The 16,301-nt window shown below is 38.3% G+C and overlaps 3 protein-coding genes across 3 annotated transcripts; all 3 read left to right on the top strand.

The window, feature by feature from the left end:
* Positions 1 to 2,665: 2,665 nt before the first annotated feature.
* On the top strand, positions 2,666 to 4,342 carry LOC133711126 (uncharacterized). The gene is made up of 5 exons (XM_062137293.1): positions 2,666 to 2,714; positions 3,159 to 3,246; positions 3,365 to 3,464; positions 3,521 to 3,914; positions 3,993 to 4,342. The coding sequence occupies exons 1-5, from the start codon at positions 2,666 to 2,668 to the stop codon at positions 4,340 to 4,342; spliced, it is 981 nt and encodes a 326-aa protein (XP_061993277.1).
* A 586-nt stretch (positions 4,343 to 4,928) lies between these two features.
* Positions 4,929 to 5,814, top strand: LOC133711125 (uncharacterized). The gene is made up of 2 exons (XM_062137292.1): positions 4,929 to 5,267; positions 5,401 to 5,814. Exons 1-2 carry the CDS (start codon positions 4,929 to 4,931, stop codon positions 5,812 to 5,814), a joined length of 753 nt encoding a protein of 250 aa, XP_061993276.1.
* A 23-nt stretch (positions 5,815 to 5,837) lies between these two features.
* LOC133711124 (uncharacterized) lies at positions 5,838 to 6,803 on the top strand. The gene is made up of 3 exons (XM_062137291.1): positions 5,838 to 5,862; positions 6,027 to 6,290; positions 6,373 to 6,803. The coding sequence occupies exons 1-3, from the start codon at positions 5,838 to 5,840 to the stop codon at positions 6,801 to 6,803; spliced, it is 720 nt and encodes a 239-aa protein (XP_061993275.1).
* Positions 6,804 to 16,301: the final 9,498 nt, after the last annotated feature.

Raw genomic sequence — 16,301 nt, 5'->3', positions numbered from 1 at the left:
GATCTGCTAAGGAACGGCAAAGCCTCCATGGATGGACTCCGCCGTCCAATCCCCAAGGCCTAGCTCCTGACGAACCGCTGTCCAATCCTCGTCCGGCGAAGACTGCAGTGAACTCGGCGTCTTCGAGTCGACGGAGGTGGTGGTCACTGCTCAGTTGACGTGACAGGGGGGAGAGAGAAAGAGAGATCCGGCGAAAACTGCAGTGAACTCGGCGTAGTTGATGTGACGAGGGGAGAGAGAAAGAGAGAGAGAGAGAGTCTTATAGGAGGTGAGAAAGAAAAGTTTGTAATTTATTAATTAGACTGGGGGTAAAAATGTCACTTGTGTTTAAATTGGGTAAATGGGAGTAAAAAGCTCTTAGTAGAGTAAGTGGGCAATTTTTAGGCTAAAATTGGGTAAGTGGTCACGGTCCCTAGTATATTTTTATTTTTATTTATATGATTATTAAGTTGTTCGTGGGTTTAATTTTAGATAACTAGATTGCAGAATGGTCTGAAATGATGAATGATTGCATTTCAAAATTGAGAACGGTTAGACAAAAACATATACCAAAGAGACTACTATTGGACCAAAAACAGATGGATCGGAGGTAGGTAACATTTTTTTGTGGTGTGATAGCTCAATTTATAAGCTATTGATTTTCCTTCTTCACACTTAAGATTGTCAATTGTAGCAAGGGTAAATAAGGGTCTTTCCCGCAAAGGACTAAGGTTATAACTACTCAAAACAATGTTACAAAAGTGACCATTGTTCCTAGCGAACAGTAGTCGAAAATCTAATTAAAAACCTAATCTATACTAGTCAGAAAAATATGAAAATTTACAGAGATGTACTAGACACGCAGGGCTTTGAGAAACAAAATTTGAGAATTTTTGGATGTCGTATACTATTTAAAATAAATACAAAAAAAAATAGAGTACAGAAGCTGAAAATAACGAAAACTGGTTTTAAGATGGTTTGAAAATAATATGATGAAGATAGTTAGGGAACATGCATCCACTCCTGACAATCACACACAAGACAATTTGTTCAATCTTAATTCAATTAATCTAGATGAAGATGCTCATGTTGGCTCGGTACGCTTGAACACAACCGATTACCCTTTCTTACTTCGTACGCTAGGCAGGAAGTGCTCTACACCTAGGCTATTCTCTAACATGCAACCTAAAGGTACGTTTATTAGATTTAATAAGAAGAGATCATTAAGGTCTAAAAGAGTTTGAGACATCACTAGACATCGCAATAAACTTAGCGCCTTGCTATACCTAGGACTTAGTTTACTTGATAGTGAAAACTAACAATTGTTTCTCTAAAAGGTTTGAGGAATCCAACTATTGACACAGGCATCAAACAATCAAAGCATTAGAACCCTAACCTGCATACTAAGCGTGCACTCAAAGCATACAAGCAAGCATTCATCAATGAAAAATTAGTAAACTAAAGTCTCATCTTGAATTAAAAGAAAATAAAATCAAAGGTCAAATCATCTTGTAGTTCATGTCTAGGGGCTTCAAGCATCCTCCTAACTAATAAAAGCTAGTTAAACATGGAAGAAATAAAACTAACTAACGAAGGGGAAGAAGAGAGAGAGAGAGAGAGAGAGCAAGCTGCTGCATATTGATCTCCTTTTATATGCCTCGAGGTTGACTTCATCTTTCTTGTTGTGTAGAAAATCCAAAACCGAAAAGAATTAGGGTTAGCATGCTTAGGTGGAGTTTTCCTATTGGCTCTTGAACTTGATGACTCATTCAAACCATTCACATCGCGCCACTTGTCCATATTAAGTTGGAATAACTCATCCTCGGGCTTCTCGGTGTGATTTGGGCATTGAAACTTAAATTCCCGTCCAACCATAGATTCACTCACAGCCTGACATTCTTGTACTAAATCGGCCATAACTTCTTATAGAAAAATGATATTGATGAGCCGTAAAAAGATTCAGAAACTAGACATCTGAGGCTTTCCATCAATATAAAGATCAACATCTGGTTTATCCGGAACTGGTCTCAGTGATCTGTCAAAATTGACTGATCTGTATAGGCAGATTTGCTTCTTTTTCTTCTTTTCTCCTTCTTTGCTCCAAATACCTATAAAACAAAAAAACAACTAAATTAACCATAAATAAGTTAAACTAACAAGGTAAATATGGGAACTAACAATAATAACGTCACATAAGTTAAACTAACAAGGTAAATATGGGAATTAACAATAATAACGTCGCATCATTATGCTCTTATCATGGTGTCTAGTCCCAATAGAGAAAAATGCACCAACAGTCCACAACTCTTGTGCACGGGGCAGTTGGATACCCACACTCTCAATGGTATCAATGTGATACCTGAACCCATATTTCGCTATCGACGAGATACTTCCATCAGATTTCGCTGATGGCTCCTTTAGATGTGTGACGTGGTAAGCACGTGGGCCCCAAAAAAAAGGGCAAACATGTCTTTTTACCCAAATTGCAACCCTAAACGATCAAAAGCCTGAGTTTCCCTCCATTCTCATAAAGTCCTCTTTGAAAAAGCTTGTCAAAGTCAGACCAAAACTCTTATCCCTCCAAAATTTCACCTTTTATAGTTTTATCTCCAAAAGATTTGAAAATCTGACTGGGAGTCTGAGCGGAGCAGTACACGAACTGAATCGAATCTCCGATAGTAGCGAGATGGCGAAGATGTGGAGGATCTTTAGGGAGTCTGGACCACCCCCAGAAAGTAAGTTTTGGATTCTACTCAATCTTCTATTCTTATATGATGTTTAGGGCTTAGGGGAAATGAGTTTGATGCCGACAAACAAGCATGGTCACACTTTTAAAAATGAAACGAGTTTTAAAAAAAATCTGGGTTTCATCGAATCTGTCAAGGCCAAAAGCGACGAACATATAAAAATCGATTTGGTAGTGCTGCTTGATTAAAGAAAGAGTAATATGGAAATGGATTTGTGCATTCTGGGTTTTATAATTGTTCTGTTCTTGGTGATTGATGCTTAAATTCGAATTAGAGTTTTTAAATGTTCTACTCCCAATCCAGAAAAATTGATTTGGGCAAAGTTTAATTGAATACGATTCATATTGGGTATCTTACATTATCAATGAGGGTTCCTAATAGGTTTATTGTCTCGTATTGATGGTTAGGGTTCATATTCTGTTGTTTTTGCAGTTCCTGAGCATTTATACACCATGGAAATCTTTCATGGTGGGTATTTTGACAAGCAATTGGATGGGACAAAGAAGTATAAGGTGGCAAGGTTTAACAAGATTGGGGGGGGGGGGGGGGAGAGAGAGAGAGATCTACCTAGATGGGCTAGATCCCGAGTTAATTTCATGGGTGGAGATGAACAATATTACCTATGCATTGGGATACAGGGAGAAGTTCATCTCATACCTTTTCAAGCTGTCTCGGACATCAAGCAATAAAGGGTTTATTCCAATCAAGAATGATGTAGATGCTATAGAAATGGTGAAGGTGATTCCTCTGAATAAAAGGCAGATTTTAGTGTACATAACTGGAAGTGGTCCTAGGAGGCAGAGTTGGATGATCTGAAGCCCAATGATCCTGATTGGGAAAATCCACTCAATAGGTGCACACCATCAGAGAAAGAAAGAATGTTTGAAGCAGCCAACTTGCTTGGTAGCCAGTTAAATACATCACCTTCTAGAGCTACTGTGGGGACCAGTGTTCCAGAGATAATTGATCTTGAAGATGAGGGTGGTTCAGATGGTAATGAGGGTGAAACAATGGTGGGTGATGGCTTAAATGTGGGAAGAGAAGAAGGTGGAGTAAATGTTGAGGTTAGGCCAAGTCAGAGCACATTTGCAGGTCTTTTTGATATTGTGCCTGATGTGTTGGGCTCACAAGCAAGTATAGGGCAAAAAGGACACAGTAGGAAAAGTGGTCAAACTAAAGGGCATAAGGGTAACTTAGGGAAGGCCACTACTAAACCTAAAAGGGTGAAGCATTGTGCCAAAAGGAGTTGACATGCCTCTGCCACAGCTGCTTTAAACAAGAAACTTGAGGATATAGAAAGAAGAGAAAGAGAGGCTGTTGAGAAGGCTGAAAAAGAAGCTTGGGAAAAGGTTGAAAGAGAGGTTGCCGAGTTAAGAGAAAGCCAAGCTACTGTTGAGGAACAAGAGGAGGCTCAGAGATTGAGAGAAAGAGAGGCTGCTGAGCAATTGGCTAGGGAGGAGGAAGAGAAGAGAGAACAAGATGCTGTAGAGAAAAGGGTAAGGGATGCTGTTGTTGTTAGGAAGAAATTAGAAGAAGAGTTGAGGGAGAGATTAGAACAGTCAAAGGCTCACAGCAAAGCAAGGAGGCTACTATATCTGATAAAGGAAAAAGACTAGTTCAGGATGCAAAGGTTAACAAGAGGGGGAAGAAACCAAAGGAGCCAAGGTATAACATAAGAAGGAAATCGAGCTGCAGCAATGCAAGAACAGAGGAGAGGATAGTTGAGGATGATGAGACAGATTCAGGGTCTTTTTTTTTTTTTTTTTTTTTTTGCAATGAGTGATAGCAGAGGAGCAACCTCTCTAACACTCCATTTTATTAAGTCAAAAAATGCGAATGACAATGGAGGGAGACCTAACCAAAACCTCCATAATAAACAAGCAAAACAAACAAGTCAACGAAATCTAAACTGTGGAAGACCCAAAACATCACTCTGATAGAACGACAAGAGAAATGAAGGAGGCATATCCCACCATACTTGCTCTGACAAAGATGTTCCATGATTAGCTAGAGCATCTGCTACCTTATTCCCTTCTCTAAATATATGTGAAGATTTGAAGTTCATTTGTGAGATCCTATATAAGCAATTTAACCAACGTATTCGAAGTTGATTCAGATTATGATTTGGAGCATGATGAGTTTAATGATACAGACTTTGAAGAAAATGTCACACGACCAAAGGTTGTTGAGGAATTTGATAACATGGGGTATAGAGGCTACTATTCAAATGACCATGGAGATTCTGATAACCTTGAGAGCTTAGATGGCAGTGAAACAGAGGAAGATGAGGATGGGAATCCACTTCCAAAGAAGATAAACAAGGGAGTAAAGATCGAACCTTGGATCAGGTCTGTGGATTTGAGAAATCCCAAGTTAGGTTGGGGTTGGCTTTCCCATACTCAGAGCAACTTAAGGAGGCTGTTAAGGAGTGTGCAATCAAAAACCAGCTGGGTTTGTGGTTTGAGAAGAATTCAAAGCATAAGATTGAGGTCAATTGCTAATGGGACTGCCCATTCAAATTGTATGCTAGTACTTCCAAGGGTGAGGGTCCAACCTTGATCATCAAGACCTTAAAAACAAGCACACCTGTTCTCCTGTGGAAACAAGCCACTTCTTGAATTACAACAGAATAGCTTAAGAGGTACAAGCTAATCTTTTGGTGGATGAGAACTAGTCAAGGGTTGGGATCCACAATCATATAGAGAAGAAATACAAGCTGGATGTGGGTGTTCAAACCATAACAAGAGCAAAGAGAAAAGCAAAAAGGATGAATGAAGGGCACTACATAGATCAATACAACAGCCTTGCTGCTTACAGGAAAAAATTATTGAGAAGTAATCCAGGTTCAACTGTGGAGATCAAGACATGTATGGATGGTGACATAAGGAGATTCCAGAGGATGTACATCTGTTTTGCAGCATGCAAGAATGGGTGGATGAATGGCTGCAGACCTATAATTGGTTTGGATGGGTGTCACATAAAAGGGCACCATCCTGGACTGCTATTGACAGCAGTTGGCATATATGCAAACAATGGGATGTTCCCAATTGCATATGCCATTGCTGAGGCTGAGAACCAAGAAACATAGACCCGGTTTCTTGAGCTGCTGAAATGGGATTTGAAGATAGAAGGGATAGTAGCTACACACTCATAACAGATAAGCAAATAGGGCTGGGGAAATGCTATTGCAGGTATTGCTTGTTTAATTTGGAATTTACTTTGTTGATTTGATTTAGCCACTTTGGGATTTATAAGTGTTACCTTTTGTTGCTGGTTTAATTTGGACTTGTACATTTGCAGGTTGGTTTCCAAATGCTGAACACAGACACTGTGTTAGGCTTTTATATAACAATTTCAAGGCCAAGCATCCGGGAGAGGGGCTAAAACAATTGATTTGGAATGCAGCAAGATCAAGCATTGTGGTGTGGTTCAACAAGAATATGGCTGATCTAAGGAAGCTAAGTGAGGCAGCTTGGACTTGGTTTCAGGACAAGAATCCAGCACAATGGTCTAAGGCATACTTCAGAGATGAGTCCAGGTGTGACATACTGCTCAACAACCTTTGTGAGTCTTTCATTGCAGCCATTGCGCCAGCTAGAGATCTTTCAATGCAGCCATTGTGCCAGCTAGAGATCTTTCAATGCAGCCATTGTGCCAGCTAGAGATAAGCCTATCATAACAATGTTAGAAAAGATTACAATGGATATGATGGTGAGGCAATCAAACAGAAGAGTGGCTTGTGAAAGGTGGAAGGATTTGGTTGTATCTAGAATCAAGAAGATCATTGACAAGACTAGTCAGAGAGCAACAGAATACAGAGCACATAGAGCTGGGGAGCTCATATTCCAGATCACTGGCTGTGGAGAGCATGACAGCAAACATGCTGTAGATCTGGGCCTCCATACTTGCACCTGTAAGATGTGGCAGTTGAGTGGGATACCCTGTGTTCATGCCATCTGTGCAATAAGGTTCAAGAAACAGGAAGCTGCATTATATTGTGATGACTACCTTATGCCCTCAACCTATATGGAGGCCTACAACCCCATAATCTACCCTATTGTTGGCCAAGAGGATTGAGAACCTGTTGATTACCTCATTGCACCTCCACTTTTCAAGCAGCAACCTGGTAGTACGTCCTAAGATGAAAAGGGTGAAGGAACTAGGAGAGAGAAATCAGACCATAGCCCCACCTGCACCTAAAAGAAGAAGTTGCCTAGGCTGGTATCAAAATTTCTTGTAGAGTATGTGGGCAGTAAGGACACAACAAGTTAGGTTGTCCAATAACAATGGCAGCAACAACTGTAAGTCCTTAATAATGAGATTTTTGATGTTTGGCCATTGCCATTTACTTTGTGTGTGTGCACTAATAGTTTCTTGCAAATTTCAACAGGGAGAGGGTTCATCTAATGGAGCAAATCCTAGTAACAAAAGGAAGAGAACCAACAACAAGGTATGACACAAGTTGAACTTATTATGCTTTGTTGAACTTTAAATTGCAACATGTTTGTGTGCTTTATTGAACTTGAGATTATGTTGTCAACTTGTAATTTGACTTCCCAAAATGCTTTATTTTTTTTCTGCCTTTAGTGATATTGAAATGACATTTCTGGTGATTGTCCTGTTTCTTTGTCTTTGATTTTTGGTAGCCCAAGAGAGCATCTCTTCCAAACGGGTGTTCTAACTTGAAGGACCAAATCATAAGGTCAAGAAAGACTTGGAAGAAGATGAAGGAAACTGCTAGTGGTACTTCTGGTGTCAATACAAGTGCATTAGCTTCACAAAGTGTGCAGCAACCTCCTACTCAAAGTAGTCAAAATCCTGCTGCAAGAAGAGCACATAAGAAGTCATCCCAGCCTATGCAACAAAGTCAAGCTTCCTCTGAATGGGAAAGACTTTGAACCTCTTTACATTACTGATTTTTGGAGTATATTGGTTACAGCACTTTCAACTCTTTTGTTTCAATTTTAGTTGAGGTTGTGTATTAAGTGTTGTTGGACAAATTATGCATCTTAATTATGCATCATGGAACAATATTTATGTTGCTCTATTTTAATTTCTCCTTTGTAAGACCTTATGTGATAATTGAATGGGAAGTTTGGTTAGATTTCTGCTCATTACATGTGTTTTCAATGCTTACCCATTCTCCCCACTAAATTAGTTTTTCATTTGATGGAAATTTGTGTGGTACAGTACAAAAATGGAGGAAATGGCCATTCCCTGTGGAAAATGGCGGGAAATCAAGGTTTGGTAGAGTCTGGGGTCATTTAAGTCATTTCATGGAATTTTTAAGGCCCACTTGCTTGCCACGTCACACATCTAACGGAGCCGTCAGCGAAATCTGACGGAAGTATCTCGTCGATAGCGAAATATGGGTTCAGGTATCACATTGATACCATTGAGAGTGTGGGTATCAAAATGGTCGGTGTACAAGAGTTGAGGGACTGTTGGTGCATTTTTCTCGTCTCAATATTTAGGTTGAGCTTTTTTTAATGAGAAAAATGCACCAACAGTCCCTCAACTTTTGTGCACCGGCCAGTTTGATACCCAAACTCACAAAGCTATCAATGTGATACCTGGAGTCTAATATTGCTATCAACGGCGTACCTCCGTCAAATTTCCTTGACATCTCCGTTAAAATGCTGACGTGGCAAGCACATGGAGGATTAAAAAAGGGTAAACATGTCTTTTTACCCAAATGGCTGAATTAATCGATTTTTTATTTTTTATTGACAGAAATATCAATAAAAGATAAAAAAGAAATAAATAGTTGAAGTCGTTGAAATTCTTGGCTTGACGTCGTCGATCTTGTTGAAGCTGGCACCCAGACCAAGAGGAGACGGAGACGAAGCCGGTGACGTCCTTGTCGAGGACCTTGAAGGATTTGAGTTAGGCCTGGGTCAGATTGTCGCCCAGGGACCGTATTAGGATTCCCAATTCAGACGGGGTGATCTTGTTGTCGTTGTCGGTGTCGAAGAGGGTGAAGACCTCCTTCATCGATCGAGTTGACTTGATCGTAGCTCAGATCCTTGCCCATTTTCCCCAGGTTTTCGGGTTCTGATCATCATGTAATTCGATTTCTATTAATGTTTTCCCCAATTTCAATCCTTAATCCAAATTCGTAGACCATCCCAATTCCATGATTACCTGTGCGTTTTCTTGCTTCAGTGCAGCACATTAAGTTTGGTTTGCTGCGAATTGGACATGCCGTAACAGATTGTCTTGAATTCTTCTCTCTACTGGGTTGCTCTACTTCTGCGATATCCTTCTCTCTATTGCGTTCCTCTGCTCCTACGATTAAGCTTTAGTATTTTCTTGATTCATCTTTCTTGGTTTCAATTGTTGAATCTGGGGTTGATGAATAGGAGTTCATCCTTCTTGTTGATCAATTGTTGAATCTGGGGTTCATCCTTCTTGAAAATGAAAAGTGATAGAAAAAGGATTAGCTAGAAAAGTCCCCCCATTGAGTTACTCATTCCACATCACATGGTTAGCGGCAAGTGTGATACTCCCTACTTGTTAATCAATTGTTGAATCTGGGGTTGATGAATAGAAGTTCATCCTGTAAGATCAAATATGGACATAACACATATCATCATAAAGTAATTGATGATTAGCTTAATATCAATCCTAGTTTAACATGGATACAAACAGTGAATCAATACTAGTGACTTAATGAAGTAGTGTATCAATTCATTAAGGATAGTAATCCATTGCTTAGTCTACAAGAAAGGCTACAAGTTGTGATACATTAGGAATCTAACAGTGAAACCTAAACCGACAAGGAATGCTTTAATGGGAAGCTTCTTGAGGTTTAAGTCTCATATATATACAGATGAATTGGTCCCTAATTACTACCACGACTATTGCATATTGTTCTGTCCATTGAGAAGCAAGTTGGTAAGTAACAGAAGACCACATTCAGTGATCGAGTTAAGCAGTTGCATAAGATGGAATCCATGTCTGTTATTGCTGAAGGTAAGCCTTAATCCTTTTATGATTGTTGTGCATATGTTGTGAGCATGTAACTATGGTTTTACAATTGGTATCAGAGCATAGGCTCACAAATATGAAAAATCGTTTTAGGGTTTTGCAAAACAAACATAAATTTTTTTTTTAAGGGTTTTTGCTTTACGGGTCAAGTAACTGATCAGGTACCTGACCAAGTAAGTAACTGACCAAGTAACTGGTCAGGTACCTGATCAAGGTAAGTTACTTAAGTCGACTGCTGCATCTGGTTAATTATAAAATTCACACTTCCGCTATGATTTTTTAGCAGCAAATTGGGGAAAAAGCAAAAACAGGTTTTTCTGTGTGATTGATTTTGATTCATAGCATGATAATTGAATTTTTGATTGTGCCCAAGAACCCTAGTTGCATTCCCGGCGTGCGTTAGGTTAGAGTAGATGGTGACCGGATGAAATTTACAATTTCTTGATTGTTCTGTGGTTTCTTGGAATCGAATCAATTTTGGTTATGCTTGAATATGCATGTTGAATTGATTGATGATATGGTATTGTATCTGTGATTGTGTAAAATTGTATGAAGAACAGAAATCTCCCAGATTTTGTTTACACGTTAAAGTTGACAGATACAAGAGCTTAATTTTCTTACAAGGATGAATCTGGATAGAATGTAAAGTAAAAGAGCTCATATGTTTTGTGGTTTTCTGTTGGCATAAGTGATTATGATGCACAAAGCATCCTTCATTGATGTTGGCAGAAAACATTGATCAGGTACGTGTAACTGGTCAAGTAACTGACCAAGCAACTGACCAAGTAACTGTACCTGATCGAGTAACAAAACTGAAATTGTGTTTTGTGTTTTAAAACTATGCTTCAGTTTTATCTTCCAAAGAAGTGGTTAAGTATGGTTTTAGAATACAAAACAGCAGTATGCATGCTTGATGAAAATAAATACGGATACTTAGAAATTTTTCTTCTGTCTAAAGATGTGGATAAATTTCTTTGGATAACTTGTTTTCATTGAACATGGCATATTGATAAAGAACTCCAGGATATTAAGTTTCTGCTCAAAAGTGATGCTTAATATTGTTTTTGTTATGGACTGACATGAATGCAAGTATGGTTGTTTAGGTTTTCTGTATGTTCTTGTTTTGGTTACTTAAAGCTAAATAAAACACAGAAAACTTAAACATATTTTCTTTACAAACTAAGAACTCACTCGAATTTTTGTTTTGCTCCTTAGGTAACTCTTACATGAACTTGAACAGTGTCTTGATGTTAACTGGAACCAACTATAGAGCTTGGCTAGACTCTGTGGAAAATTATATGGGAATGCATGAGAACATAGACTACTGCTTTACTGAGAATAAGCCTGAAGAGTTAAATGAAAAGAGCACCAAGAAAGATACTGACCTTTACAAGAAGTGGCATAGATCCAATAGAATGGCTAAGAACCTCATCAGAACATCTATGTCTAAGACTGTCAGGGGAAGTATAGAAGAGCCTGAGCTAGCATCAGATTTTCTGGAACTCATAGGTGCTAAGTTTAAAGAAAGTGAAAAAGCAGAAGCAGCTAGGCTGACTAAGGAGTTTCATTATTTGAAGTACATGGGTTCAGGGGGAGTTAGAGAGCATATTATGAAGATGATCAATATAAATGGCAGACTCAGGGAACTCTTAATGGGGGTTAGGGATGAGCAAGTAGTGCATTATGCACTACATTCCTTGCCTAACAGTTTTAGTCATCTTAGGACCAGTTACAACTCTCAAAAGGGAAACTGGACTCTAGATGCACTTATATCCATCTGTGTGGATGAGGAATCTAGGATCAAGGAAGAAAAGGAACCTGCTACAACCATTAACCTCATTGAGAAGCCTAAAAGGAAAAAGCCCCAGAACAAGCTCAAGCCTACCAAAGCCATAACTAAGAGTTCAACAGCTGCAGTGGCCAAGGAAAACAGGTCATTCAAGTTCAAGTGCTACTTTTGCAAAAGAGTAGGACACATGAAAAAGGACTGCACTGGCTATAAGAATTGGTTAGCCAAAAAGGGTAAGATTTTTTCTAATACAGTTTTTTCCTTAGAAATTAATCTTATAAATGTTGAACCACAGTCTTGGTGGATAGATTCAGGCTCACCTATTCATATTACTAATTCTTTGCAGGGATTCATAAGGAGGAGAATCCCAAAAAGTGATGAAGTGAACCTGTGTGTAGGCAACGGCATGAGAGTGGCAGTCAAGGCTATTGGAACCTTAAAGCTCGATTTAGGATTAGGAAAATTATTAGTTCTGGACAATGTTTTTTATGTACCTTCCATGAGAAGGAATTTGGTTTCAGTTTCTCTTTTAGTAAAATCTGGTTGTAGACTTGTTATGGATAGTAATGGAATTCTTATTTCTAAAAATTCTGTTCAAATTGGTTCTGGTGTTATTATGAATGATTATTTACAGTTAAATTGTTCAATGGCTCAACAAGAAATTTTACTTGTTGAAAATAACACCAACAGTACTAGCACTTTAACAGGTGTTAAAAGAACGAAACTAAATGAAAAGTCTGCATTTTTATGGCATAGAAGACTCGGCCATGTTTCAAAAGAGAGATTGAAAATTTTGGTGAAAAACTACATCCTAAATGAACTTGATTTTTCTGATCTAACAGACTGTGTTGAATGCTTTAAGGGAAAAATAACTAATACTAGAAAGAAGACTGCATATAGAAGCCAAAATTTATTAGAACTCATACACACCGATATATGTGGACCATTTAGGCATCAAACTATCTGTGGGAATGTGTATTTTATCACATTTATTGATGACTTTTCTAGATACAGTTATATTTATCTACTTTCAGAAAAGGCACAAGCATTGAAAGCTTTTCAAATCTTTAAGTCTGAGGTAGAAAATCAACTAGAAAAGAAAATCAAAACAGTAAGATCAGATAGAGGGGGTGAGTTCTATGGCAAGTACACTGAATCCGGCCAACAAAAGGGTCCATTTGCCTTGTTTTTGCAAGACAATGGAATTAAAGCTCAATATACAACACCCTATAACCCACAACAGAATGGTGTTGCAGAGAGAAAGAATAGGACCCTTTTGAACATGGTTAGATGCATGATGTGTACAACTGGTTTGCCAAAATTTTTGTGGGGTGAGGCTTTAAAAACTGCAAATTATATTTGCAACAGAACACCTAGCAAAGCTATAGAAAAGACTGCTTTTGAGCTTTGGTGTGGCAGAAAACCTAGTCTTCATCACTGGCATGTTTGGGGATGTCATGCAGAAGCTAGGATTTATAATCCAAGCTTGAATAAACTTGATCCTAAGACAGTTAGTTGCTATTTTATAGGTTATCCAGATAAATCTAAAGGCTATAAATTATATTCTGCTCATCATTCACCTAGAATTTTTGAAACACATCAAGTAAAGTTTCTAAGTGAAAAAGTTCACAATACAAACCTTGAGGATTTAACCTCAAATTTTGAGGAAATTGTGTCGGATGAGAATATAAGTGTTGTATTGCCTTTAGAACAAGATGTAACTGATCGAGTCACTGGTCGAGTAACTGACCACGTAACTGTCCTTGATCAAGTAACCGGTCATGTAACTGGTCATGTCACTGACCATGTAACTGACCAAGTAACTGTACCTGGTCATGTAACTAACCATGTAACTGGTCAAGTACCTGTCACTGGTCAAGTCACTGACCAAGTAACTGTCGCTGGACAAGTAACTGACCATGTCACTGGTCAAGTAACTGATCAAGTCCCTGTCAACCCTCAGCCTAGAAGATCACAGAGAGCAAGAAAACCAACTTATGGGGGGGAAGATAGTGACTACATTGTTTATCTGCAAGAAGCAGAAATTGAAATGGACTGTGCAGAGGACAATGATCCAACTACATTTAACCAGGCTATTGAAAGTAATGAATCTCACCAATGGCAGCTAGCAATGGAAGCAGAAATTGATTCCATGAGCCAAAATGCAGTTTGGGAATTAGTTGAACCTGACCCTAATCAGAAACCTATAGGTTGTAAATGGGTTTTCAAAACCAAAAGAGATGCAAATGGCAATGTAGAGAGACATAAAGCAAGATTAGTTGCCAAGGGTTTTACACAGAAGGAGGGCATTGATTTTACTGAGACTTTTTCTCCAGTTTCTACAAAAGACTCGTTTAGAATAATCATGGCTTTAGTTGCTCACTTTGATATGGAGCTACACCAAATGGATGTTAAGACAGCCTTTTTGAATGGTGAACTAGATGAAGTGATTTATATGAAGCAGCCAGAAGGTTTTGTGCAAGCTGGAAGTGAAAACTTAGTATGCAGGTTAAGAAAATCAATTTATGGCCTTAAACAAGCTTCTAGACAGTGGTACAAGAAATTTGATTCTGTGATTTCTACTTTTGGATTTACAGAGAATCTTGTTGATGAGTGTGTTTACTTGAAGACAGTTGGGAACAATTTTATTTTCCTAGTACTCTATGTCGATGATATACTTTTGGCTAGCAGTAACTTCAAACTGCTTAAAGACACTAAGAGTTTTCTGTCAAAGAATTTTGACATGAAAGACTTAGGAGAAGCATCCTATGTACTAGGCATTGAGATTAAAAGAGATAGAGCACAGAGACTACTTGGTTTGTCTCAACATAATTATATTACCAAAGTTTTGAAGAGGTTTGGTATGGAAAAGTGTGCAGCTGGAGAAGTTCCCATGTCCAAAGGTGATAAGTTAACCAAGAAGCAGAGTCCTAATAGTGATGTTGAGAAAGAAATTATGGAGTCAAAGCCTTATGCTAGACTTGTAGGAAGTCTCATGTATGCACAAGTCTGCACTAGGCCAGACTTGTCTTTTGCAGTAGGGATTTTATCGAGATTCCAATCTAATCCAGGCCATGAACATTGGGTAGCTGGGAAGAAAGTGTTGAGGTACCTGCAGAAAACAAAGAATCACATGCTAGTTTATAGGCAAGTGGAGGATCTGAAACTCGTTGGATTTTCAGATTCTGATTTCGCAGGGAACTATCCAGACTCCAAGAAGTCAACTTGTGGATATGTGTACATGCTAGCAGGAGGTGCAGTTGCTTGGAAAACCATGAAGCAAACACTAGTTTCAACCTCCACCATGCAAGCTGAATTTATTGCAGTATATGAAACTGTGTGTGAAGGACTTTGGATCAGGAATTTCTTGATGCAGACCAAAGTGTTAAGTCACATTGTGGCAGGCACACTTGTGATTTATTGTGATAATGAAGCAGCTGTTTTCTTCAGTAAGAACAGTAAAAGGTCAAATAATTCTAAACACATTGATTTAAAGTATTACAGTGTTAGAGAAAGGGTTAAGCATGGTGAGATAGCTGTTTTGAGCATTGACACGAATTCACAGCTAGCAGACCCCTTCACCAAGGCCTTGTCAGTAGCAGCATTCCAGAAACATACAGCCAGCATTGGAGTTTTAGCTAATCTAGATGCTTAGGTTCAGTAGAGAGTTAATCCAGTTGGAGCAATTTAAATTTCTAAGGTTTTTTGAGTTCTTGTATTTTTTAGTTGTGATCTTTTGACTTTATTTATCACAACTTATTTGTAATGACAGATTTTATTATTAATAAATTTTGAGGTATTTTCAGATTCTGGTTATTGCTGCAGTTTTTGTTGAATGTTATGAAAATTATCGATTTTGTGTTTAAAGTTATACTTGCTATCAGATGGCTTAAATCATGTGAAGCATGATGTTAAGGTTCAAGCAATATTTTTAAGCCATCAGTGTTCAGTGAATTTGCTTGAGTTTCTGGTTTTAGAAACATAAAGTAGGACCTAATATATGTTTACTTGTTGATACACATTAACATATATTGTATCACTTCTGGTTGAACATATGTAGATTGCAGAAGCTTGTGTTAGTGGTTTTGAAACTCTGCATTTTTGTTAAAATGTATACTGTTTCTTGCTCTACATAAGTAACTGTGATCTGACCATGTTGGAATGGATTTTCGATTTGAGTTTGTTATCTGGCGCGCACTTCAGTAAGTTAAGTAGGTTTTGATGTTTTCTGGTGCAAATCATCGAGCATGATATGTGTGAGTCCAAGGGGGAGATTGTAAGATCAAATATGGACATAACACATATCATCATAAAGTAATTGATGATTAGCTTAATATCAATCCTAGTTTACATGGATACAAACAGTGAATCAATACTAGTGACTTAATGAAGTAGTGTATCAATTCATTAAGGATAGTAATCCATTGCTTAGTCTACAAGAAAGGCTACAAGTTGTGATACATTAGGAATCTAACAGTGAAACCTAAACCGACAAGGAATGCTTTAATGGGAAGCTTCTTGAGGTTTAAGTCTCATATATATACAGATGAATTGGTCCCTGATTACTACCACGACTATTGCATATTGTTCTGTCCATTGAGAAGCAAGTTGGTAAGTAACAGAAGACCACATTCAGTGATCGAGTTAAGCAGTTGCATAAGATGGAATCCATGTCTGTTATTGCTGAAGGTAAGCCTTAATCCTTTTATGATTGTTGTGCATATGTTGTGAGCATGTAACTATGGTTTTACACATCCTTCTTGTTGAATCTGGGGTTCATCCTTCTTGGAAACGAA

The sequence above is a fragment of the Rosa rugosa genome, chromosome 5 (genome assembly GCF_958449725.1).
Source record: "Rosa rugosa chromosome 5, drRosRugo1.1, whole genome shotgun sequence".
Taxonomy (NCBI): domain Eukaryota; kingdom Viridiplantae; phylum Streptophyta; class Magnoliopsida; order Rosales; family Rosaceae; genus Rosa; species Rosa rugosa.
This window is presented reverse-complemented; position numbering and strand designations above follow the sequence as displayed.